Source organism: Stigmatopora argus, chromosome 23, assembly GCF_051989625.1.
Source record: "Stigmatopora argus isolate UIUO_Sarg chromosome 23, RoL_Sarg_1.0, whole genome shotgun sequence".
NCBI classification, from domain to species: domain Eukaryota; kingdom Metazoa; phylum Chordata; class Actinopteri; order Syngnathiformes; family Syngnathidae; genus Stigmatopora; species Stigmatopora argus.
The window spans coordinates 2,383,393-2,407,549 of NC_135409.1; the positions used below are offsets into that span (position 1 = coordinate 2,383,393).

Genomic DNA, 24,157 nt, shown 5'->3' on the forward strand with positions numbered 1-24,157 from the left:
ACCTCTGCAACTCTGAGGTTTTTTTTAACCTTCTCTTTCTCCTTTATGTTTTAAAGCCTGCTCTTCATGAACAAAATGACACATGCGGCTCTTGGCATGCGTCATAATCCCTCCTCACTGTTACCTGCATCCCTGCGTTTACACACTGTCGCCGCTTAAATGGCTATAAATACTAGATGAGCATGCTGTGCCTGTCTTCTGCTGAATGCATGTGTGTGTGTGTATGGGTGTGTGTGTGCGTGTGTGTTTGTGTGTAGTGTAGTAGATAAGAGCCACGAAGCCTTTTGTACTACTCATGGATTAGGTCCAACTATATGTTTGCTTGTCTGAGAGTAAAACAAGACGGCATACAGAAAGTTGGCACCCACTTCCCATAAATGCAAGCAGGCTGAGTGTGTGTGTGTGCGTGCGTGTGCGTGTGTGTGCGTGCGCGTGTGTGTGCGCGCGCGTGTGTGTGTGCGTGTGCGCGTGTGCGTGTGCGCGAGAGGACTAATCTCTACCTGAGATTGCTCTCTAGTTCTTAGCCGCCAGGCTATTAGTGTGAGAGGAATTGGGATTCTGATGACCGACACCAGGGCAGTTGGATATATTCCATTTATTTTAATTCTGATGGATGTATTTTGTTCAATAGATGAGAAATGCATTTAAAGCATTTATTCGGATTGCAGGTTATTCAAAGAGGAACTGGGGGCTTTTTATTAGAAATCAAAATGCTGCCCCTTGGGGTAGGTGAAAGACACAGTTGACAATTTCTTTGCTTCTCTTTTTTTATTACCATTGCAATGCAAATTTTAGAAAACCAAACCAAAATAATGATCTCATTTTGGGCTTTTCTAGCTTTTGACACCAGGCTTTAAGATGACCAAGAAACACAATTGTGTAGCGCTCTGTTGTAATTTGACGCACAATATAAAGCTTTTGTGTTTGTCTGAATGAAGTTGGGTGGTTTGTTTGCAATAAAACAATCTAAATCAGGTGTCTCAAACCGATTCTGCCGAGGGCCGCAGTGGGTCCTGGTTTTTGTTCCAACCGATCCAGTGCCGACATTTTAACCAATCAGGTGTCTTCTAAAATAAGTAGCACCTGGCTGCAATCAACCGATTAACTGATTACACTTGCAAAAGGTATCCTCTTGTTGAGTTGGAATGAAAACCTGCACCCACTGCGGCCCTTTGAGGACCGGTTTGAGACCACTGAATTCTAAATTCAAGTTAAATGAATTTAAAATATCCCCTTGCATTCCCCTGTGTTGCCGATACCACTCTTGCCCACACAGCGACGCTGTCGGTTAAATTTATATTTTTGGAGTCCTGAGCATACCTGCACTCAGAGTGCGCATGTGCGTGGTATAAACGCCAGATTGATTACCTGTCGGGTTTGTCAGGTAACAGCATTTTGTATTGTTTTTAGTATGTATTTTTATTAACGATGTTTGAGGTGAGAATTTTTATTTCCTAACCTTCCTGTTATTCGACCTTGGCTAAACACTGGTGGTGAGTTTAAAAAAAAGTCACTTTTTACTTTTAATCATTTTTCAAAAATCTTCTAGTCTACTTTTACATAACCCTAACCCTAATACAGCAATTAAATTCTGTATAGATAATTTATGATATCCCCATGATGAATTCTCATCCATGAGTCAAATGAGTTTTGATTGTTTGCACCTGGGATCATGAAATCATTTCTGAATTATATATTATTCACCCTTATTTATGATGACATTTGATTCTATCGACTTTATAGCATTCATGTTTTAAGTGGATGCCTAAAAAGTATACTTTCTTGAAATCTATTAAATGTATTTAATTGCAATGGTTTTCTGTGCACATTAAGGTGTGTGTGCAACCTCTCCTCTTTCCTGAAATCAATTTAGAAGTGACTGCTTACGTTTAGCCTTGCATTTTAAGCACCATTCACTTGAGAGTTTTGACGCCGATGCCCCACTGTCCTTATCTGTCCCCAGACTCCAGCCACACTTGATCATGCCCATCACACCCCAACCAACTCGACGCCACAACCCGGTGGACAGCATCTGCCGTAAACTGCAGACCATCCAGTGGCACGGTAACCGGGAACCTTACTCCCCCTTTCAGATCCCCAAAATCTCCTCCACCAGCTACGACAGCCCCGAATGTGGCCTTCGCCACAACTTGGAAGCCATCTTGAAGAAAGGGACTCCCTGCAGGGTCCCGGGTGACCAAGGGAATATGCTGTATTCTACTCCTTCCGCAGAAGAATCCAACCCACCGACCCCTGCTAACATCACATATAGCATCACCAGTACCCTCGGGGATAAGAGAGGTATCCATAGGAGTGACATAAAACCTTATCAAATCTGGCCCATGTACAATTCTACCCCAACGGGCCAACCCAAGGATTCCCCGTACTTCACGTTCACGCAAAGCGAACCCCGATCGCCGCCAAGTGATTTTGCGTGCAAGCAGAAGAGAAGCGCCACGCTCTCTCAAACCTTCACCCCCGTTCACGACGCCTTCTCGTACAACCTCGACTTCAGCTCTGGTGATGCTGGGAACTCGCCAGAGTTTGACCTGCCCTACCCGGCTCTGGTTGTTAGAAGATTGCCACGTGAAGATGAAGGTAGGTGAGTTTTTGTGACCATTGATGATGATAGACGAACCAGATCTGCAATATTTTTTTTATTTCCATTGACCAACTTGGAGTGCAATACATTAACATTTAGCAATTTTGGAATATTGCTGCTTAAAAGGGAAACAGATCAACAGAACCTATTGTAGTTCAAAATGTTTGTTCACATGTTAAGTTGAAAAAGCAGTTCAAATGTGTTATTTTAAATCCAGATACGTTGAACTTAAAGTTAAATACAACTGAACTGGAAAAGGAGAGCTACTCGCGTTCTCACTTTGAGAATCTTTGCTTTTTCAAAGATCCTATAGATTTGAACACCTATTTAGCAAATGCAAACAACGTTATGCAGAAAGTATCAGCTCGTTGATCTTGGATAACGCCCCACACTTTGAATGGACTACGTTTGCAGCCACCGTCGCTCGTGCCTTGAGGAAATGACGCATCATGTGCTTTCCTGCATTCTTGTTTAGGGAACACGCTGGTCTCCGAGAGCAACAACATGGCAGAAGTCAGCCTCATCTGTGAGGAAAATCTCCTCGACACTATCTTCCACGCGTGTGACACGCAGCGCCGAGGTAAAAAAATACAATTTAAAAAAAAAAAAAAATTGTCCATTTTCTTTTCCCGAGACGAAAAGCTGTATGGAGGGGAAACAGAAGCAATTTTTAAAAAAATATTTGAATTTCGTAGGTAAAGTCTACGTCTCTCAGATCGTTGACTACTTGCGACACACCACTAGCCGCTCCCCTGAAGACAGAGGACTAGAGGATCTTTGCAATATGCTGGATCCTGGACGCAAAGATGTCTCCATAGACCTGGAGACGTATCACGCCGTCATGCGAGAGTGGATTGAGGACTGCCGCAAAAATGGGTTAAAAACTAAACAAATAAAAAACTGAACAAGCCAAATGTACTTACTATTGTTTTGTTTGGACTGATTCCTCTATTGTATTTTAGGGAAGAACCACCAGAAGGAGTATTTCAGGACCCGGATAAACTAAGAGACAGCCTTTCAGGTGTGTATTTGCCTTGAAGATTATTTCTTCAAGTTAACTCTGACTTAACTCATTCCCAATGAGTCAAAGTGAATGTAAATACGGCAACAGTTTTAAAATCGAATGTGACTTTTGAAAAGATGGTTGGATTCCGTCTTTTTAATCGCAGTTAATCTCACATGATGATTTGCGATTATTATTCATACCTTAGCCCTACCTAAAATACATTCAATTGGCTTTTATAATAAAATTCAAGGTGCTTTGGCTCTGGATTTCATTATTGGAGTCTGCGTTTAACATTGCGATTAAAATGGGTATTCACCCCGCATCCCTAGTTTAAATGTATATCTCGATTGGCTTTGATACTAAGTGTCAAATAGTACTTTGGTTTATATGATTGGATTGTGTGACAAAGCGATTATTTACAATGAATCTTCTAAAAATTCTTTTTTGTCATCTATCGAAGCAAGGAGAACCATACTGCTCAATATGACGTCGGGAAGCTTGGAAGGCTTCGGAGGAGACGTGTCAAGACAGGAATTGTATGTCAAGTTCAAGTACATGAATCTTCGAGTCAACGTTCGACTCATTGACACAGATACACGTCCAATCCATTTAAAATGGGAGAGTGATTCATACGTCCACTACAAATGGATCGGCCGTCTAAACGTGCTGAACTCATTTCAAATCCGAGCAGGATTTCAATTAGATATTTAATTCTTTTTTGCTCTCGCCCACTCACACAGCGAAACATCAGAGCTCGTTTACTGCCTCGCCGACCTCCAGAAGAGCAACCAAAAACTCCAAGAGGAGGTGAAGAAGCTAAAACAGTCCGTGGAGAGCATGGAGGAGAGCAACCAAAAACTGGTAGATGAAAACGAGGAACTGCGCAACCAGGCTAAAGGGTCAGGCTTCTTCGCGGCAACAATGCCCAAACGACCCGTTTTGACCACCCTTCTCTTCCTTAGTCATCAGCAGCTGGTCCACAAAGAAAAGATGCTCCACGACGAGGTGGAAGAAATGAAGGCTACCCTGAATTGCACGGAGGAAGGCAGAGCTCGCGCCTCCGCACGCAGCAAACACGTGGTCTGACTACTCAGCCACAACACCGCTTGTTTATAAAATACTAGGGAAAATGCCTCTTTTGATTCTGAATGTCTTCATTTTTCCAGGAGAAGGAAAACCAAGGCCTCATCGTTAAGATTGCGTCTCTTCAGGAAGAGGTAGGTTTTCAGACAAGCTTGCAGATAAGCAAGCCGATAACTCCCCTCTCCTGGCTATTCAGAACTTCAGGGTCACCATGGAGATGGACAAGCTTCAGAAGAGAATCACAGAGCTGTGTGACAACAACGCTGACCTTCAGGTTAGTGCTTTTGTTGTTTTCTCCTATTCATCTACTTTTCATTTCGGTGTCGAAAATGGTTGTGTGATGGTCACGTCCTTCTCTTCAGGTTCAGATTGAGTCTTTCGATACTGTCGTCACTGAAAAAGAAGCACTTATACAAGAGGTATTTTTCATATACAATTATTTTTATTTCATTGCTGACCTCTGCGAGGTCTTGTCAAACAGTTTTTTTCTTTCTTTAAGAGGAACAGACAGATAGATGAACTCGAGGCAATAGTGGAAGAATACACCTCTGTCACAGAGGTCAGTTTTTCATTTTCTATGCACTTTTTTGATATTTTCTTGGTAAAATTGACTTATTGATGATGATATTTCAGTTACTGAGGGCCGACAAGAGCAAACTGGAGAACCACATGCAGATGATACATCCAGACTTTTCCGGGTACGTCTTAAATATAAAAGAATGGGCTCCATTTTGGGCCGCAACAAAACTTTTCAGGGCCCTTGACGATGATAGACGCCCAATTACTAGGCGTCTGATCCTTCTGCTTTGAATTTAAATTCATTTTAACTGGGAGGGTAGCAGCAAATAAATAACCCTCTGACTTCAAATGGATTAAGCGGGTGTCGCTGTCCGTGGTGCTGATTAGCCGGTGTAAAATTGACAACTTTTTAACAACTGACATTAGACTGCCTAACTTATACATACATCATTTTATTTGCCTCTACAGTGCTGGAGTGTCTCTTTCTGTCGCCTACAGGTTGAACCAAAGTACGTCAGGATCACTCCAGACAGAGCTGGCATTAGCTCAATCACCACTAGAGGTCAGCCCTTGCATTCCTCCATCAATGCTGTACACTCTTCACTCGATTATTGCGACTTCACTTATCGCGAATTCATTTCTTCGTGATTTTTTAAGTTCATTAAAAATGTGAAAATACACACTGAAACTCGTAAGCGGAAGCAACTCCCCTGTCTTCCCCTTACTACTAGGACTCAGCACTGAAGGAAAAAAAGGTAGTTATAATAAGCGTGATCCTACTTTGCGATTTTTCGATTATCGCGGCCGTATCTGGTCTACATTAACCGCGATATTCGAGGGATTACTGTACTTCACTCATTGAAAGATCACATTAATAATGCATGTTTTGAACTTAACCCTCATGAGGTGGACCCTTTCCCCACCGGCATATGCACCGCCTCACCACTGGACGAGACTCTGGACCGAGAAGTGCTGCTAATGATGCACGGTCCAAGCCCTGAAATCATGGCCCAGGAATTCAAGAAACTTTTAAACAAAATGGTAACATGACAAAATAATGTTTGGACTCTGAGCTGTTCATGGAATCGCAATGGTTTAAAACTTTTTATTTGTATCCCATAGAAGAGCGATTTCCGACAACACACCAACACAGTCCTCACCACCCTGAAAGCCTTACTAACTGACCATTCAAAACCAGAAGCCACCACAGAGACCAGTCTTAAGGTGACACCATAGGCTTCGTCCTCTTGTATGATCTTTGCCAGTATCCATCTCTTGCACGTTGATCTTCATCCCTTCATTCTTTCCCACTCACATATCGCACTGCCTCTTATATAACTCCCACAAACCCGTTTAGTTGGTGTGCTGTAGCGTGAACGCAACCCTCTCTTTGTGCATTCATTAGGCACGTAGGGCAGTAAACTCAAGTTTAGAACCACTCCAGAGAGTCAGGTGGCATGCGTGGAAATAAACTGTAGCATGGAGGTGCAAGGTGAACACGAGTGAGAGATTTTTCCCCCCTTGGTATTTTCTTTCAACAGGCCGCGCTGGACGCCACCAGGGAGGACTGGGACCTCACCCTGGACCAGCTGGCTCACTACACCGACTCCAGAGAGAAGGAGCTGATTAAAATGGCTAGTAATATGAGGAGATCCAGAACGGACATTCTTCACCTTACTGTCAGGTAATTTTGCTCTTTTCCTGCTTTCGATTGGGTGCTGCAGGAGGACCTGGCAACGTTTAGCACTTTACTCATTCTTTAGTAATCAGTCGTATAAGAGTTGTTGTTTCATCCTAACTGAGAAAATTAACTTTTTTCATTTTTTTTTCTAAATCTGGGTGTCCCTCCTCTCTTTCACACCCACACAGCAGTGAATGAGTTAATAAAATGTGTGCGTGCACAGCTTTATAAGAGTCACTGTGGCTCAATCCCAGCGGAGAAAGAGCAGGTCAGAGTGGTGCTCATCAACTTTTGATTAAAAAAAATAAAACAAAGGGCTTATTCCTCATCAGGTCATACCTTTTCATGCACTGATATCATCAAGTGGAGTTTTTTTTTTAAATTCTTGTTAACACTGTAACTGAGACATTTTGGATTTTAAAATTGGTGCGAAGCGTGCTGTTTTATTTTATCTGGAGTTTGAGTTTGACCAAAACCGAGTCGCAATCTTGCACTGGGCCAGTTGGAGAACTGGCGCTGGTCACCCTGGGAAACAAAATGGGACACTGCATGGGCCTGCGGATTGGGTACAGTATGTCCATTGAAATATTTTCAACTCTCTCCACCTCTTTTGACAACTTGCATGTTTAAAATCACGTTCTTCTGATGGATGTTCCGTTTCTCACACAGGGTGCAGGATCAGGAGAACCAGAAGCGGCAGCTGAGTGAAGAACTAGAGCAACTCAAGACTCCTCAAGATAGCCGAGAAGCCTCATGCCAGACACCTGTACCAGAAGAAGAGGTCAGTTTGAAACCTCAGGTATATAAAATACACAGTATGTGTTCTGGAAGTTAGTAAAAGAAAAGAATTGTGTGCTTGAAAATCATTGACGTGTTTTCTTGTGTATATACGCCCACTTAATCACCCTCATTCAATTGTGCTGATGTCAACTCAAACATTTCCATCATTGCACCAGTGTTTTTAGAGCTAAAATTAGCTTTGTGTGGCCCTATTTTGAGTCTACTATTTTCACCTCAATGGAATTGTCTTTATTTAAGACCGGCGATGACCTGAAATGGGATGAGGAATACGCCCTTCAAGATTTCCTGAAAAAGGAAATGGCGGCGAGCGCTTGTCAAGTTCAGGACGCAGTAAAGGAGGAAGAGGACGAAAAGTGGATGGTGGTGAATGGCACGAGCGAGGGTGAAGCCAGGGACACGTCCACTCCAGTGGGGTCTGCTGAGGCTTCCCTGGATGGACAGTGTCTGACTGGTGAAAGCCAAGGTGAAAAAAAGCGACAGTGACAGGTTTGAACGGTCACAAAAGTATTGTGTTGTACCCGGTTCGTATATTTGGGTTAGATGCCTGTAATCCATGAGAGTCAAAGGACACCCAGTCAGCCTTGAAGCAGCACTTCACTTGACATCCACACACTGCCTTCTATGGGTTTTGGGTTCTAAGACGGACGTGTGTGCCCTAGTGTCTTCCTCAAGGCCCTTCTATGGCCAGGTGGAAGAGCCGTCCGAGGCCACGGACTGAGCAGTAATCCCCTCAATTCCTCTCCCGCATGAGTGGCTGGCAAGCGGAGTGAGCAAAAAATGCACATGCCAATGCAGTCACTAATGCCATTTTGGCCCTGGATGAGACTCTAACCCATCTGCCCTTCTTGCACGATTGACTTTGAATATCTTGAGACCATTTATGGAAGAAGGCGAGATTGCATTGATTTCAGCCTTCATTTCCATTCTCTTCTGTGCTATTTCTTTTTTGTGTGTTTCACAGAATCAACACAGCCTGAGGATAACCATCAACGTCTACAGGTGACATTTTAAATTTGGTTTTATTGTCAGCACAACAAGTAAAAAAGTCATGGGAAAAGAAAAACCAAAACACAACTAAAGTGGCTAGAAGGTTGACACATGACTAACACACGCTGCACATTGAAATGTTTTCACCCCTTGCCTTCTATTTTCAAATCCGTGCTATGTTGTGGTCTTTCAGGATGAAGCGGCAGTAATGTCGGACGCCCACTCGCAAGCTGTCAAACCCGAGCACCCAGCGGCGGATGCTCCACCTGATCCGTCCCACTCGGAGAGCCGCGGTATGACCCCCCCGCCGCCTCCTCGTGTGTTAAGGCTTACTAAAAATCAGGAAATGCATTTTGTTCTGTCCAGAAATGACACCAAAATCTGAAGACACATCTCAGAATGTTAGCATTTCCGAACAGGAACCCGCAAGCCCGCCTACTGAAACAAACATCGCACCAGATAAAATCACTCCTCCAAACGAAAGGTGACAAAAACTAATCAGTTAAAAAAAAAGACCCAAATTTCTAAATTGGAAAAAACAAAAGAAAATGGCACATCCAGTACCGCATGTTTCAGAAAAAGCCGCACCTGAATATAAGCATTGGGAATGTACGTATTAAGGAGGGAAAACATTTTTTCATTTCCCTTTGACGTGATGCCACATTTGCTAGTCAAAGTTGTATTTTCCTGCTTGTGGGAGGAATTGCACTGCCCAAATAGTAGTTTCTCTTCTGCCATGCTTTGCATAACATCAGCAAACCCACACAGAACTGAAAGCAGTTGAATATGTGAAGGTGAGTCTAATGTCAAAGTGGTGATATGGACGATTCTTTGCGCAGCATCCAGCTGTCCCGCGAACCAGAAGGCCAAGGCAAAGAGCGCGACATGAGCACCAAAACGGTAAGTAGCACAAAGGCTTTAAATGTGAAAGGGTATGGCTTCCTCTTTTTTTTTTCTTTTGAAATTACTTTTTCAGTTTGGCACTTTCAGTTTGACACCACTTTTTTCCTGTTCCGTGTTAAACTGGACACTATGTACTGTCCTACCATTGCACAATATCCTGTTTTGTTGCTAAGGCAGAACTCTCACCTTACTCTGCTGTGCGAATGTTCACAAGTGTGTATGTGTGTGTGTGTATGCAGGCGGTCCACCTCCACCACTTAGCTCCGTGCCAGCGCTAGCGAGCGCTCTATCACACACATGCACACACAGAAAAGCTCCCCTCAAAACTACACCTTATGTAAGAATTCAGGCAATTGTGTCTCTTGCCCACAATGTAGAGCTCAAACGGCGTTGCACTGCAATGGGGACAGGCACGGTGTCTTTTTTGGGGTGCAAAAGAGTCACTTAGATGTATTTTCTTGCTGGTCTCAACTTTTCAGAGTCTAAGCCAGGACCCGTCTGCTCCCAGATCAACACAGGACGCGTGAGTAGCATCAGTTCCTCGCTTATTTTTTTCAGGGAGTGCTATTAACAGTGAAAAACTGGTTTTCAGCACGAGTTCACTTCCCGTGTTGGTTGAGGAAAAGGAGAGCGCACAGGACAGATACACAAGCATGGCAGGTAGAAGGCAAGGGTCTTCCCATGGTGCGCTAAAGACGCATTTCTTCTCACATGTGAATACGAGTTTCACCACCCCAGCACTTCTTCCTCAAGGGACAGAGGAGCTCACCAGCACCTGCGCCGACAGTTTAACAAACTGTCAGCAGTCAAGCGTGTCGTCGGTGCAGAATGGCCAATCAGAGAGCAACGTGACAGATACGAGTAGAGAGGAAAAGGACTCTAATGAGCTGAATCGAAAAGAGCTGGTAAATTCACTTTCTCGTGCCAAAAATAAAAAGGTGACCTGACGTATAAGCCAGGAAAATTAGGATTTTTGCTGGAATTCGCAGGAGTCACCAGGTCAAGACTCTACACTAGCACTGAAAGTGGATGAAGCCAAAGCTGGGAGCTGTGCACTTACTGAAAAACAACGTATGTGTCGTTTATAGCCGTCGTTTTACATACGAAGCTATGTTTGGTTGGTTGGTTCTTCTCATCCATTTTCTCTTTAGCAGAGTCGTCAACCATCTCTGAGCAGGATGATGGGTGCAGGTAAGAAAATAGAAGTATCGGTATGTTCTTTTTTTTTTTTTTTCAGTCCTTCATCCAATTGCTCGTGTTTCCCATTTTCAGCCCATTGTCACCAAATGAAAAGGAGATTGAGGTGTGTTGGACCCACAATTCGGAACAATTTGTCGCAAATACGAATCATTAGGAGCATTTTTGCTTTCTGTTTTCAGACCGAATTCCAACGTCTAGCTCTGGGATTCAAGTGCGACATGTTTACCTTAGAGAAAAGACTCCGGTTGGAAGAGCGCTCACGTGACCTGGCCGAGGAAAACGTTCACAGAGAGGTTTCCAGCTGCCAGGGATTGTTGCAGGTCAGAGTATTTTTTATTTTATTTTAAATTCATCTTCTATCAGCTTAGAAGCATCCACCTTCTTGTCTCCCAGGCTCTCACCCCTCTATGTAATGATGACAACCAATCAATGGAGATCATCCACAGGCTCCAGAAGAATTTGGACATCCTCATCCAATCCATGACCCGTGTGTCCAGTCGCTCCGAGATGCTCGGATCCATTCACCAGGTGCGAGTGAATGTAGACGGCGTTATACCAGTTCGTTATTTTGAAAAATATATTTGGTCTTGCTAGGAGAGTCGCATTGGTAAGGCAGTGGAAGTAATGATTCATCACGTAGAGAACCTGAGACGAGTGTACACAAAGGAGCACGCCGAGCTGCTGGAGCTCCGAGAGGCGATGATGAGGAACGAGAGGTCGTTCGGATCTCACCTGGATAGAGGTAGTCTCCCTTTTCATCCCTGGAAAAAGAACCCGAGCTCTCCACTAACTGGACTTTGCCTTCTCCAGATGAATTCCGTGGCAAGAAGCCACCGACGACCCAATACTACAAGGTCCGACCCCACGTAATTGCAACATTCTCTGGTACCTGCGTGAGTTTCCCTCGCGTTTTCTCAAACTGTGATTACTTCATTTCGCCCCTTCACCGTGGATCCATTCAGTCATCAACACGGCGGGTTAGCATAGCAGCAATACCACGCTCTGGCGGAGGCAACATGCACTATGACATGGTGAGGACATCATTGATCCTCACCTGTGTTCCTTTTCATCAACTCTCTCCCTGCCCTGTCATCCTATAGTCTTTCCTAACCTCTTGGATATCCGTCACCGTTAAAGTAGGTGCATAGAGGTCGGTTGTCTAATGCTTTTTTTCATCCCCATGGCAGACCAAACAACTAGATGGTGCTGAAAGTGAAGCAGAAAGACTCACCCGGAGATCTCCATGGTAAGCCTCCTTTTTTAATATAATTTAGTGATGTCAAAGGGAAAGCCAGTGCTTCACTTAAAGTCCCACTATCACGAGTATTTACACATGGATTAGATGTTGTTTTAATTAAATGTTTCAAAATGATGAAGACTCGTGCACAAAATCGCACAACGATTGAAATTGTGCTGAAAAAATAATTGAACGGTTTGCCTCTACATAGTTGAAACCAATGACTTGTTGACTTTGTAGTGACATTTTGGAAATTTTGTTCAGCTTTTTTCTAAATGGGCCAAATGAGTGCCTCTAATATATGTGCCTTGATTGTTTAAATTGGAGTTATGAGTTTAAAACATGAATGAAATAACCTACATTCTGCGGCATAACTTCTGCTAACTAACTCTCGTTTTCCCAGCCAACACGAAAATTCAGTAAAGTTACCCCCTTAGGTGATGGTGGGACTTAAAACATGGATTTTTGCCCCTTCCTCATGTTATTGATGCTGGTTTTTAGGACTATGGGGGGTAAGAACATGGCGCGCCCCCCACTTAAACGCTTTGTTAGCTCTGCCGCCTGGGTTGAAACTGAAGAACCATCTGCCGTGATGAAAGGGTAAGAAAGGTCTCGGTTTGTGTGTAAAGATGGTGGATCCAGCAGTCCAATCTTGCATGCTTAGTTTTGCGCCGTCAAATCCCAGAGAATGGTAATTTAGCTATGTTTTGAAGTGTGAATGAGCCCCAGGCAGTTGCCGAATCCGAGGAGTCTGCACCAGAGAGGAGAAGGTCCAGTCTCAGTGAGCTGGGCAGCAAACTCACTTCCCTCATTCTGCCCCTCAAAACGTTAGTTCATGTCCATCCACCCTTTTTCGATTTCCGGTGGCTCTGTTTGCTCGAAAACTCATTGAAGGCAATGGAAGAGTTCATCATTTATATCGAAATTCTGATGAGCAAATTGAGCGCGTGATGAAATTCTTCCATTCTGGACTTGCATTTGGGCTCAGCATTTCTTTAACCACGTTATCTTCGCTGCTCCTTTTTAAGAGCTCCTAGCAGTTTTCATGTGTTATTTGAAAGGCAATTGTCAAACTGTCAACTTTCTTCCCTCCACGTCATTCAGAAATCAGGAGGAGCTCTTTGTAATGCTGTAAGTGCGCAGCAAAGGGATGACAAAGTGTTCTGAAAGCATGCCAACTTGTGTGCTTGACTCATAATCGACCGTGTTGAAGCATCTCCCCATGGGCAGAATCCAGGCTTCATTTTCTCCCACTTTTGCATGCGCACGCTTCCTCTCCAGCCTGCTGAACTCTTCTCGACTGCATTATTCTGTGACGCATTACTGCCATCATTTCAGTAGCCGTAAGTTTTCCATTTGAACTAACTAAACCGTACTTCTCTCGATCCCGTCTAGTCCATGTTCCTCATCGAGCCTGGCCTGTCCTGACCAAGGACCGTCCCAGTCTCTGTCCAATAGTTTGACGTCCACCCGAGCGACTGCGGCGGCTCGAGGCAGCCAGGGGCTTTGGCTGTGGTTGGCTATGCTGCTACTCCTCGCAGGTTAGCGACAGAAATTGTAACATTCAATGATTTCAAGGGTGCGTCTTATACGCGGAGGCAGCTGATATGCGAGAAAATACGGTACTACATAAAAGTATTGTGTCCTCCTTGTTAGGTCTCCTCACACTTTTGGCTAGCCTGGTGATGCAGCCAGCAGTCGACGCCGCCCCCGTGGGGACTGGAGATGCCTGGATGGCCATCCAGCAGATTCTCTGGCCTTACATGGATTTGCATCACTACGAACAACCCCCGGTTTAGCCCCCTTGGTTTTGGACTTTAGAGCAGATGGTGCCATTCCAGGCCATCTCCACGATATCCCGTGCACTTTGAAAGGGGGGTGAGGAACAAAAACTGGGATGGCGCCTAAAGATTCCTCCACTGAGACTGGGGAGGAGAGATCCAAAGATTTTACCCACCACGTTTGCCAATCTAGTCCGACTCCTAGCATGAATGCCACTGACGTTTCAAGGCTGCTCAACGTTTTTCACCCGTGGTTATTTTTCATCAGTATTTGCTTGCTTACGCCGATAATGTGCGGGTTTGCGTGCGTTCTCCGGACCCTCCCACGGTGCATTAATCACAGACAGCTTTTCAAACCCACTTAATCGCACTCAAGGTAACTTGCTCTTATGTTTTATAACAATGAGGCTGATAAACACTGGCGGTGAACATTTTACGTATTATTGAAGCTATTTATGACTTCTTTTGGAGTGATGTGAATTTATTTACTGTAATTGTTGGAAATTTTGACACCAAATTTGGCGTCTTTTTGCTGTGATTGTCACTGTTTTGAACTTTTGTATGATGCTTGAAACTGCGTAAATAAAGTAGATGATTTTACAATGGCTTTTTTTTAGCAAAACATGAGCGGCCTGGTGACGCAGAAAAGACTCTGAACAGTGTCCACGAAGAGGAAGTGGGCTTCTCGGGTTTGAGTTATCCCAACGGGGCTCATGTTGTCCTGCATCATGTGAATGAAGGTGGAGTGAAACTCGCTGTCGGGGTGGTGGTCAGCACAAAAGACGTCACTAGTTTCCGTCATCTCCAACTTCTGAAATCTTTGAGCCCCCACGAGGTAGAGATTCCACAAATCTTCGGGTGGGGGATCAGGGCCCTGATGCTCACAGACCTGATACAAAAAAGTGGAAGAGTGTGTCATAGTGATTAATTTCCTCATTGTTTCCTCCACATGGAGTGAATGTTTTTGAATGTGTACCTTTATGACAAAGTGTTCTGGACCACATTTAGCATTCCATTTGCTCCATGAGAAGCCACAAACCGACGCAAATAGGGCCATTTGCTCATAAGCGACGTGTTCCATGAATGGGTCCTTTTAAGCCAAAAAATACATGAGCATAATGTGTAGATGCCGTTTTGACAGGTAATAGGAAAATGAGGCGTCAATTCATTTGCTGCAATTGACGACAATTGCCACCAGTCAAAATAGACTGCACGTCTATCATTGTCAATGGCAGTGAATGAAATGAGGGTCCAGATCAAGTGCCACGTTCCATTCTGGACTAATGGGGTTCAAAATTTCAAAAAATAATAGTGGGTAGGGTGGAAATGCTGTGCAATAAAATTGTAGTAGTCATTTATTTGTAATCTGTTCAATTAGTGTTAGCATTGATTTTAAAAAATCTCGTCATTTTTTGCTGATGCTGTTTTGATGTATTTTAAAAAAAAATACATTTTTTCTGTAATTTGCAACTATTCAATACTAATCCCAAAATAACCTATGCAAATACTAGAAAGTAGGTCATGTGAACTTTCTTCGTTTTGTACTTTTTAAACTGTTTGCAAATATAAATTCTAGACTCTCTGCTGTAGATTAACGGCGGATGGCACCTTGTGACCAAAACGTATACATTTCCCAGTGTGCTCGTTGACAAAGATGTTGATCCCCGCCTTGAGCATGGTGTGCTGCAGGTCGGGAGCGCTCATCCACCTGTCAAAGAGGTTGGTGAGCCCCAACTCTCGGTCCGATTTCAGCATGCACTGATTCCCCTGTAAAAGATCCCCAAAAGTCAGTCACTATGACTCTATGTCTAAGTTCTCATCTCACGCGCACCTGAATGGTGATGCTGAGATCGATGATAGCCCCATGGATGGTGTAGAGGGCCGAGTCTTTGCCCAGAGGGCGGAGCTCCCAGCTCCGGAACGGAAAGTTGGCGTAAGTGCGCTGCATCAACACAAATGGGGAGAATCGCTCTATTTTGAAGGAGACCTTTGCCCCCCTGCTGTTTTCCTCCTCTTCTTCTTCCTCCTCATCATCATCATCTTCATCCCGTTCCACTTTGGGCGCCACCTCCTCTTCCACGTGCTCTCGGTAAGAGAAGTCGATGATGCCATCCATTCGCCAATACTTGGCTAAGGGAGAAGGGTTATTGATTTATTAACTCATGGGGCTCCCAACATGAGTTAGTCCGTTACCTTCTGCGTCCCAGCGAGCCGCTCGAGGGGTTTCCAGGAAGACCACCGATTCAGGGAGTTTCACATACAAGCTAAGAAGTGTGGAGGAGGTTTCCTCATCTTCTGGATTTGGCTTCTCGGGAATATACTTAAAGACTTTTAAACCTGCGTCCGACATCTTTAAAATGCAAAATACAGAAGGTCGCTGACACAAAAAAATGTTATTCTGAAACTTCACTTTCAATTCACCTTTTGGATTTCCCAGCCCTTAACATGAAAAGATTGCGATGGAAGGTGGAAGAGCTCGAAGTAGAAGACTCCACCCAGAGGCGTGTACATTCTCAAATCCACCACATCGGCACCTTCGCTGTGGTCCGCCGCGTGATCATCCATCGGCGGGGGAGTCGCGGCGTCTGGTAAGTGAGAGCATACGGCGTTGCCTAATGACTTTAACATTTTAACAATTGGTCTTACCTGCGATATCCTCTGTGTGTGGTTCATACTGGCTATCGCCATCCTCTGTGTTTGGGATACTGGATCGTGTTAGCTGCGTTCCTGTATTCTGTGATAAACAGGTAAACATCACTCTTTTTTTTACGGAATATTATTACACTATTATTGGCCGAACCATAGACTCTTCCGACAGTCTTTCAGACAGGAAATCATCTTCCACAGCTTTCTCCTGCTCTGGTTCCTTGGCAGTATTCTGCTCCTGCTGTGCCTCCTCCGCCTCCTGTTGCGTCTCCTCCGGCGTCACCTCTGGCGTCTCCTTTGCCTTTTTGTCCCTCTCGTATGTCCCCTCGTGTGGAACGTCATTAAATACGGTGAGCAGACTGCAAACAGGGCGAGCTATCAAAAACTCTAGAGTTTAGCGATCGGGATTTTACCTACTACACTCAATACCAATCTCTGCATTCCCCCGTCCTGTCACACTTCTATCTGACCTATCATCTCTCTGCCCATTGGATATTGTTTACGAGGTGTGTCCCCTCCCGACACGGTGTCTCCTTGGTAAAACTTGTCGTACAGAACTATCGATGCCACTTATAGCAAGGTAGCATATATAGTCAATAAAGAGATTTTTTTTAAACCCAAAAGGATTTGACGTACCTGGGAGGCGCTGTAGTGGGTTTTAAGTGAGTCAACTTGCACACAATAGACAGGTGGTCGTAGCTGGTGTAGAGGACTCGCAGAGCGACGTTGCTCGCTGCCAGCTGTTTGGTCAACTCACAGCCAAAGCCTACGCTCTTGAATGTTAAACGTTTAAACCTGCCGCACAAATAAGTTAAATCTGTAATACTGTAAAACTGTGCTTTCCAGACTATAAATCATGCTTTTTTTCATAGTTGTCTTTGCGTGCGGCTATACTCGAGTGCGACTCTTGTAGTCCAAAAAATATGATGAATTGGCACTTTGTACCTTGGATTTCTCATGAGGTTGGCCCACAAACACAGTGTGGTGTTGTCATTTTTTATCACAGCCTGCATGTTGCCCGTCTCGGTGTCAATGTGGTTGCTGGCCCCCTGAACAAGAATAATCTTGTGACTTTTGAGAATTGGATTGGATAACTTTATTCATCCACATAACGTAACGGGGCTAATGTGTACCTTCAGGATCTCCATGCTAATGTTGAGAATTTTGGTGTAAACAATGTTCTGCAGAAGCATGAGAGCCTCTTGGAATTTGGGGATGTGCGCCTCGTCGGTCACCTCCCCGAGGAGAGTTTCCAGTTCTTCGATAAGCTGCCGCGAACAACAAAAATTCAAAGCGTGGTCGGAGTGATCATGGGAAGCGCTACGAACCTGCAAAGCGACATTGCACTGCTTGAATACGGTTTGGACGCTGCATTCCGGGTTGTCGTTCCACAAGCTGATGAACGTGTTGACTTCCTGCTGAACTGTCGGGTCGGGAATGTCGCTGCATTTCATGTATTTGTCCCACTGTATGGATACAAATGATTAATCATCCAGGTGAAATAGATCTGGAGACTTTAAAATATAGGTGGCACACCTTGGTCATTTGCGCAACATCGTTTTTATGTTTCTTGACAGCAAAATAATTTTTTGCCAGGAGGGAATGGAGTTCTCCTAGCTCGCCGCCTCTGCGTTTGCTGTCCTGTGAGGAAAATAATCTATTCTTTTGCACGTCATACATTTTCATGTGATTCAAATACCTTTTCCTCGAGTCTGTCTAGGATTTCCTGCCTTCTTTGCCTTTCCAACCTTTCCTGTTCTTCTCTTTCAGCTTGAATCCTGGCTTCCTCTGTTCACCAAAACAAGATATTACATTTTATAGAGACTTTTGCGGCGAGCCTCGTTGATTTGGAGGTATTTAACGACCTTCCTCTCGCAACCTTCTCTCCTCCTCCTCGAGCTTTAGTTTTGCTTTTTGAGCTTTGGTCAACTTTGGTGCTTTTTTACCCTGGAATACATGCCAAAGAAAATCACAAAGGTATATTCTGGTTAAGAAGGTAGCTTTGGGGCTGTGAAAGAAGACGCATTCTTGCAAAGGTGAAAAGTAAAGCCAAGGATTACCTTCTTCTTAGGAGGCTTTCATTCAGCCATAGAAGGTAAGAATCGTTTTTGATAGGGAATGAATCAAAAACCATGCAATGCCAGGCAGAAAAAAAGTTAAATCTTAAAAACTGAGGTGTATTAATTTTTAAGGGTGTTTAACTCACCATGATGAAACACTGCAGCCTGTGTTTTGTTTGTTTTTTAGGGAAAAAAAGAAGAGACTGCCAGGACTTAAATACTCTCAGCAGTAAAGTTTGCAATTGACTCACATTGTGCAACCAAATGCAACGAAAACCCTACTTTTCTCCGCTCCTACACAAATGGTAGCGTTGCCAGTGTTGCCAAATCTCCATGGCAACTGGGACGCAAAAATAATGACCGTATCGAACGCTGCGGCACTGTAGTATCCTTTTTAGCCGTACATATTCCATTATGTATCTCATCATTGAAATATTATAATTCAGGAAAATGTAGGATTAAAACGATTTACAATTTTGTTCACATTACGTACTTTTTAGTTGTAAGGGCGAAAAATATTTGCGCCAGTGCTTTTGTTGTCATTTACGACATAGCGAACGACGTACGGCAGGCTGCTTGGAAACATTATCCCACAGACACCGTGAGTATTTCACATAAACTGCCTATGTATTACTTACCTATGTAAACAATATATACATACGTTTGGATGTCTTTGTTCAACATTGTTGTTGCTTTGTTAGTTTTAGTCTGTTACTTCAAAAGCTATTTGTAATATTCTATTGTTTAGCAGTGGCTACTTCTAGGTGCTACTTATATCATGTTTTCGATTTAGAGTACGTACTAGTAAAAATGAAATGCCTCTCTGATGCCATTTTACATTTCAGGAGTCCATTTCTCACATGGCCAACCCACTAAAAAGGGAAGTGATCAGGCTTTATAAAAACGTAAGTAGACTTTATGGACACACAGAACATGTTTTAGCAAAAGCCAAAAATACACATTGTTTAAAATTGTACTCTGTTTCTGAGATTTGTTTTGTTTCTTCTGTGATTATAAAGCGTGCTATTAACTCACAGTAACATCCATAATTGTAATTGTTAATGAAATATCTACATCTTTGTCTAAATTGTGACCAAATATTTAAGTTGTCATCACTGACTCTGCTTTTGTCACAAAAATATCATCTTGAAATGTAAACCAGACTGAATAGAATCATATCAAGTCCCCTACTACTACTCAAAACATGTTTTTATCCTTCTCCAAAAGTTGCTGTATCTCGGGCGAGATTACCCGGAGGGATCTGCCTTTTTCCGACAGCGCCTCAAGTCAGCCTTCATGAAAAATAAAGACTTGACGGACCCCGAACACATAAAAAAACTGGTGGGACGTGGAGAGTTTGTCATCAAGGAGCTGGAGGCCCTCTACTTCCTCAAGAAGTACAGAGCCATGAAGAAGCGCTATTATGACCCAGAAACGTAGTAATTACATGTTTATCCATTGAAAATTTTAGCCCGGACATCCGTCCAGGAATTATGCAGCCCATTTCCCATACTAATTCACATTTAATTTAATTTTAATGTTGGGTTTATTTTTACAGTAACACTGTTGCAATGTATTGTGTTGAAATAATGTGCACGCAGCCACAAATGCACGAGTGTTAAATTACTCCTCAAAACAAAACCTACTGTCAGACATTCTTTATGTTCTATGAATTCAAGTGGAATTTATGTAAAACTGAATGTAAATGTATGTAAAGCCAATCTGTATAGTAAGTACTCTTGAATAATGAAATACAGGTGCACAAACACTTCAACATAGTTATTCTGCTCCAAAGCAGTACTTTTATACAATGCGTCTTGATACTTTTGATCTTGAACTCAATAAATGTTGGAAATACTCATGCAGAAAGGGGACAAGTATGGCTCTCATGTAGGTTTGTTGCATCTCTTGTAGTCCAACTCGATATCGCAAAAAGCGGGATTAGTGCTGCCCAGTTCCTTCCCTTTCTCTTGTTTTTCATCCCATGTTGTTTTTCTCATTAACTTAAGAGGAAAAACATACAGAAGTGAGGAATGTCAAAAATTGCGATGTTTTTTTGTTACTTACTCTGTTCTCAAATGCTTTAAATAGGCAATAGAGAGTTGTGTCTTTCTTTATCAAGGTAAGTCTCGATTCCGCTTTGTGTTTCCAGCCTCCTGAAATATTCAACTAGGTTAATTAAAAAAAAAAAATTAGGCTGTGTCAAAGATGTTCCTACCTGTGACAAGACTGATGAGCATTCCCACCAGGATGGTTGTAATGGTTCCAATGGGACTGAAGTAAAGGTAGGACAGGGAATACCAGTCACCCAGAAGATTACTTGGAAAAGGAGGATCAGAATCAGCAAACATGACGCACAATGCGCTTCATTGAGTGTGTCATTCTACGTTTCATGGTTTAGCTGTATTTGGGTGTGACTAATGTCAGTGGGCAGAACCGTGGTGGTCCAGTTGATGCTGCCGGTGCTGGCATTACATCCCTTGGTGGTGAGAGACAGAGGTCGACTCAAATTGAGAGTTGGTGGGTATATTTGGGCGCCAATGCCCACCCAAAGTGAGACCATGAGGCCTGACAGCAGACCTGACAAAGCTCCCTGAAAGACATTGGAGCATGCTTTAATGAAGTATCTTGTGTTTTGAGATTTTCAAGTCATGCCTTACTTTGGAATTGGCAAAAGGGCAGAGGATCCCCAGTGAGAAAATCCCAAGTAAAGGACCTCCAATCACACCAAAGATGCTGATGGTGGCCTGTATGAAAGTAAGTAAATCCGAAATTAAACACTTCAAGCCATTACAAAAAAATTCACCCATATAAGACATTACCTGCAGTATTCCACCCATAAGTGAGGCCAGTCCTGCCATCCCGATGCATGAAGCACCATATAAAATGCCTGCAAACATTTCCATTACCGCAAAAGCTAGCTAACTTAACATTAGCATTTGAATACTCACTCAGGAACTTTGACACCCTGGAGAGCTGCTTTTCAGAAACCCTCATGTGTGGCTTGATGAGATCCTCTACAGTCACTGCAGCAAGAGCATTGATGCTGGATGACACCGTGCTAAATGCCATAATTACACAGACGTCAACAAATGTATGATATTTATCAAGTGCGGTGAGAAGAACCTGAGAGAGCCACTGTAAGCTGCGGCGACAAACAGTCCGGGTAGGCCGGGGTAATCTCCAAGGATGTCCATTGCCAAATATGGCATGAGCTGATACGTATATGCATGTGTATAAGTCAATCGAATCCAAATTAAGATTGGTAAATAATGTCTATTCCATTTCACGCTTTACCAAACCTGATCTAGAGCAGAAACTGCGCCACTGGTCCACGGGTCACAGTCCTTATACACCGAATAGAGGCACATTCCTGCAAAGATAGACGATAGGAGGATGCACCACAGGCCCACGAGATTCATGAACAGCGATCTGGGAATCACCAGAGACGACACAACAGGTCAATAACATGGAATGCAGCCCATTAGTTTTTATTGCCACTCACAGCTTGGCGTGCGTGATGTTCTTGCAGGAAATGTAACGCTGAACCTGGGCCTGGTTTACACCGTAGATACTGACCCAGACAAATGTCCCACCAAAGGTTACCGTCCAGAACGTGTGTCTCTTCAGTGGGTTGGGGTCAAAGCTGGTGAATGACAACTGTTTAGAACGTATACCCACTTCAGTTGACGATGTAAATGTGGTTTTAGGTGAGACTTAGAGGCCGAAATAGTAACGACATAACAACCAAACCTATTTTAAAGCTAAGCTGTTTACCACCAATAACCAACACTCACTCCCAAAGGTCAAGCCTCCCTCCATATTGGGAATCTGAAATAATTCTTCCGACTCCACCTTGGAGCCGCACACATCGAATAATAACTGATAGGAAGCCGGCAAGCATGACACCAACCTGGATGGAGGCAGTCGACTCTTTATCAGGCTTTGTGACCATCGGGTAATCTCATTTTCTGTATTGAAGTACTTACCTGGAAAACATCTGTCCAAACCACAGCTTTAAGCCCACCCTGTAAAACAAATATTGTCAAGATGTGTAATTTCTTCATCACAATTCAGTGATCTTACTGACCATAGTGCAGTAAAATGTGCAAACCACCCCTGTGGAAATCACCGCACTCCAAAGATCAATCCCAGTGACTAGTAAGAGACATTTTGTGAGCTTGAGCGCACTTTTAAGCACCTTCTGTAGTCCCATCATACCTTGGTTTAAAGCCAAAGCTGGGGTGTAAATGACAATACCAGTGTAGAGGATCTAACCAACCAACCAAAAAAAATGTTAAAAACACATTAAGTCTCAGAATTCTGCTGCTTTTGCAACTGATTCTTACAGTCTGTGCAATGAAGAGAAGGGTTGCCAACAGGCGGGTCGCTTTGTTAAAACGCAGTTCCAGATACTGGGCAGAAGACAGACCGATTAGAAACAATGCACTGCGAATGCTTAAAAAAACACGTACCTCATAAGTGCTGGTGATGGACAGTCTGTAGAATACAGGAAGAAAGACCTCAGATGTCACCACCATGGTCACAAAATAAGAAGCACTGTAAAATATAATGCTGGCCCCATAGCGGTACACCTACAGACAGATGTTTGTAGTGTTTTTAGAGTTATGCGTAAGGCATTGAGGATTTTTTTCTTACCTCGGCCGGGTTAGAGAGCACCGTGATGGCCGACATGAAGCTGGCAGTCAGCGACAAAGAGACGGGCAGAGCCGGGAGCTGCCGTCCGCCTGTTAGGAAGTTGCCCGAGCTCTCCAGATTGCGGTCCGTCCAGGCGTAGTAGACGCCGATGGCGGCAGACACGACCAGCATGAAAGCAAACACCACATAGTCTGCGGCCGCAAATGAGGCCCCGAGGGTGGGAGCCAGTGACATTCTGATAAAAATCAAAGTGAGAATGTTATAATGTGTGTTAGAAAGGGAAGACTGAGCAAAAAGCACGACTTGAGGTCTTTTATATTTTGGGAAGGAGGTGGGGGAGGTGGACATTCCAGGCAGGTACACCAAGTGGAGTTAACGGAGCAGAAAAAATGGCCCAGCTGTCATCAGCACATGATAAAATGTATCAAGTGTGCACAAAATGTTTTGTCTTGTCATGGTTCGGAATGTTTTCCAAGAGATTTTGCTCAATTAATGGAACGACTGGATGGAATGAGCTTCACAGAAACAGGCCTTCTCGAGGGGTCTTTGAATGTGCTTGAGCATCCTCACATATTACAAAAACTGGCATTTTAGATTATTTGATGACTCAAAATTATTAGTGTGAAGGCTACTGTTTTTAATGGCATTTTTTCCTTGTACTTTTTGCCCATTAGTTTTATATTTTATTTTTTTAATTTTGGAAATTGAGCAAAATTCTTTTTTTATGTAGCAACAAAAACGAGTTCATGTAATTGTTAAAGTTTTAAAATGAGACCGCTGTCTTTGAAATACATTGGACAATCTGAAGATGCCTCGTTTTCCGTTATGGATTACCGATTTTAATCTGAAAATTTAAAATAGCAGCACAAGGTAAACGCTTGAGCGAGTACGTAGTACTTTTAAATGTTTCTTTTAGTTTATTGAATCTGACTTTTATTTTTCTAAATGAAACAGGAAACAAGGAGGTGTGTGTACAAACATGACAGCGGAAG

At 43.4% G+C, this 24,157-nt stretch overlaps 4 protein-coding genes across 11 annotated transcripts; 2 read left to right on the forward strand and 2 right to left on the reverse strand.

The window, feature by feature from the left end:
* Positions 1-1,164: 1,164 nt before the first annotated feature.
* Positions 1,165-14,397, forward strand: lrmp (lymphoid-restricted membrane protein). 5 transcript variants are annotated; one of them, XM_077593574.1, is made up of 40 exons: positions 1,165-1,493; positions 1,964-2,598; positions 3,078-3,182; positions 3,298-3,478; positions 3,565-3,623; positions 4,069-4,144; positions 4,349-4,507; positions 4,571-4,688; positions 4,775-4,825; positions 4,888-4,965; positions 5,054-5,110; positions 5,191-5,250; positions 5,325-5,389; positions 5,679-5,772; positions 6,117-6,251; positions 6,333-6,434; positions 6,752-6,894; positions 7,561-7,690; positions 7,930-8,155; positions 8,654-8,691; positions 8,873-8,972; positions 9,046-9,163; positions 9,519-9,579; positions 10,062-10,105; positions 10,175-10,242; positions 10,336-10,487; positions 10,572-10,653; positions 10,734-10,773; positions 10,855-10,885; positions 10,962-11,102; positions 11,176-11,310; positions 11,377-11,524; positions 11,593-11,636; positions 11,745-11,813; positions 11,970-12,028; positions 12,521-12,619; positions 12,733-12,846; positions 13,124-13,150; positions 13,415-13,560; positions 13,676-14,397. In XM_077593574.1, exons 2-40 carry the CDS (start codon positions 1,983-1,985, stop codon positions 13,816-13,818), a joined length of 4,314 nt encoding a protein of 1,437 aa, XP_077449700.1. In that variant the 5' UTR covers positions 1,165-1,493; positions 1,964-1,982; the 3' UTR covers positions 13,819-14,397. The 5 variants fall into 5 exon arrangements, with proteins under 5 accessions (XP_077449700.1, XP_077449704.1, XP_077449701.1 ...); XM_077593578.1 differs by lacking the exon at positions 13,124-13,150 and having other exon boundaries at positions 7,561-7,672; XM_077593575.1 differs by lacking the exon at positions 13,124-13,150 and having other exon boundaries at positions 3,565-3,622; positions 4,065-4,144.
* dnai7 (dynein axonemal intermediate chain 7) lies at positions 14,243-20,123 on the reverse strand. 2 transcript variants are annotated; one of them, XM_077593579.1, is made up of 17 exons: positions 18,653-20,123; positions 18,507-18,521; positions 18,312-18,393; positions 18,146-18,234; positions 17,983-18,087; positions 17,775-17,912; positions 17,580-17,714; positions 17,392-17,495; positions 17,083-17,241; positions 16,601-16,805; positions 16,447-16,534; positions 16,222-16,385; positions 15,994-16,150; positions 15,632-15,930; positions 15,409-15,567; positions 14,777-14,890; positions 14,245-14,689 (listed from the first exon to the last, which is right to left on the reverse strand). In XM_077593579.1, the coding sequence occupies exons 1-17, from the start codon at positions 18,653-18,655 to the stop codon at positions 14,414-14,416; spliced, it is 2,292 nt and encodes a 763-aa protein (XP_077449705.1). In that variant the 5' UTR covers positions 18,656-20,123; the 3' UTR covers positions 14,245-14,413. The 2 variants fall into 2 exon arrangements, with proteins under 2 accessions (XP_077449706.1, XP_077449705.1); XM_077593580.1 differs by lacking the exon at positions 14,777-14,890 and having other exon boundaries at positions 14,243-14,689.
* Positions 16,403-20,383, forward strand: lyrm5a (LYR motif containing 5a). The gene is made up of 6 exons (XM_077593584.1): positions 16,403-16,547; positions 16,648-16,796; positions 18,217-18,541; positions 18,694-19,107; positions 19,352-19,411; positions 19,734-20,383. Exons 5-6 carry the CDS (start codon positions 19,367-19,369, stop codon positions 19,944-19,946), a joined length of 258 nt encoding a protein of 85 aa, XP_077449710.1. The 5' UTR covers positions 16,403-16,547; positions 16,648-16,796; positions 18,217-18,541; positions 18,694-19,107; positions 19,352-19,366; the 3' UTR covers positions 19,947-20,383.
* On the reverse strand, positions 20,276-23,460 carry slc5a8 (solute carrier family 5 member 8). Of its 3 annotated transcripts, XM_077593583.1 has the most exons (17): positions 23,166-23,459; positions 22,982-23,101; positions 22,856-22,921; positions 22,728-22,779; positions 22,597-22,664; positions 22,496-22,534; positions 22,304-22,419; positions 22,012-22,152; positions 21,809-21,938; positions 21,633-21,721; positions 21,458-21,567; positions 21,329-21,396; positions 21,167-21,253; positions 20,894-21,099; positions 20,725-20,825; positions 20,574-20,662; positions 20,276-20,509 (listed from the first exon to the last, which is right to left on the reverse strand). In XM_077593583.1, exons 1-17 carry the CDS (start codon positions 23,397-23,399, stop codon positions 20,393-20,395), a joined length of 1,833 nt encoding a protein of 610 aa, XP_077449709.1. In that variant the 5' UTR covers positions 23,400-23,459; the 3' UTR covers positions 20,276-20,392. The 3 variants fall into 3 exon arrangements, 2 of the variants coding, with proteins under 2 accessions (XP_077449709.1, XP_077449708.1); XM_077593582.1 differs by having other exon boundaries at positions 22,597-22,779; XR_013298307.1 differs by lacking the exon at positions 20,276-20,509 and having other exon boundaries at positions 20,615-20,662; positions 20,944-21,099; positions 22,597-22,779; positions 23,166-23,460.
* Positions 23,461-24,157: the final 697 nt, after the last annotated feature.

What these genes read in the sequence shown, in the direction of transcription:
- lrmp (XM_077593574.1), top strand. Translation starts at nt 1,983, where the DNA reads ATGCCCATCACACCCCAACCAACTCGACGCCACAACCCGGTGGACAGC. An exon ending in GCGACATGAGCACCAAAACG is followed by an intron (nt 9,580 to 10,061) that starts GTAAGTAGCACA and finishes TCAACTTTTCAG; the next exon opens with AGTCTAAGCCAGGACCCGTC. An exon ending in TGCACTTACTGAAAAACAAC is followed by an intron (nt 10,654 to 10,733) that starts GTATGTGTCGTT and finishes TTTTCTCTTTAG; the next exon opens with CAGAGTCGTCAACCATCTCT.
- dnai7 (XM_077593579.1), bottom strand. An exon ending in GGCTCGCTGGGACGCAGAAG is followed by an intron (nt 15,931 to 15,993) that starts GTAACGGACTAA and finishes CTTCTCCCTTAG; the next exon opens with CCAAGTATTGGCGAATGGAT. An exon ending in ATCTCAGCATCACCATTCAG is followed by an intron (nt 15,568 to 15,631) that starts GTGCGCGTGAGA and finishes GATCTTTTACAG; the next exon opens with GGGAATCAGTGCATGCTGAA.
- lyrm5a (XM_077593584.1), top strand. Translation starts at nt 19,367, where the DNA reads ATGGCCAACCCACTAAAAAGGGAAGTGATCAGGCTTTATAAAAAC. An exon ending in TGATCAGGCTTTATAAAAAC is followed by an intron (nt 19,412 to 19,733) that starts GTAAGTAGACTT and finishes CTTCTCCAAAAG; the next exon opens with TTGCTGTATCTCGGGCGAGA.
- slc5a8 (XM_077593582.1), bottom strand. Translation starts at nt 23,399, where the DNA reads ATGTCACTGGCTCCCACCCTCGGGGCCTCATTTGCGGCCGCAGACTAT. An exon ending in TTCTCTTCATTGCACAGACT is followed by an intron (nt 22,780 to 22,855) that starts GTAAGAATCAGT and finishes TTGGTTGGTTAG; the next exon opens with ATCCTCTACACTGGTATTGT. An exon ending in CAGGGTGTCAAAGTTCCTGA is followed by an intron (nt 21,397 to 21,457) that starts GTGAGTATTCAA and finishes AAATGTTTGCAG; the next exon opens with GCATTTTATATGGTGCTTCA.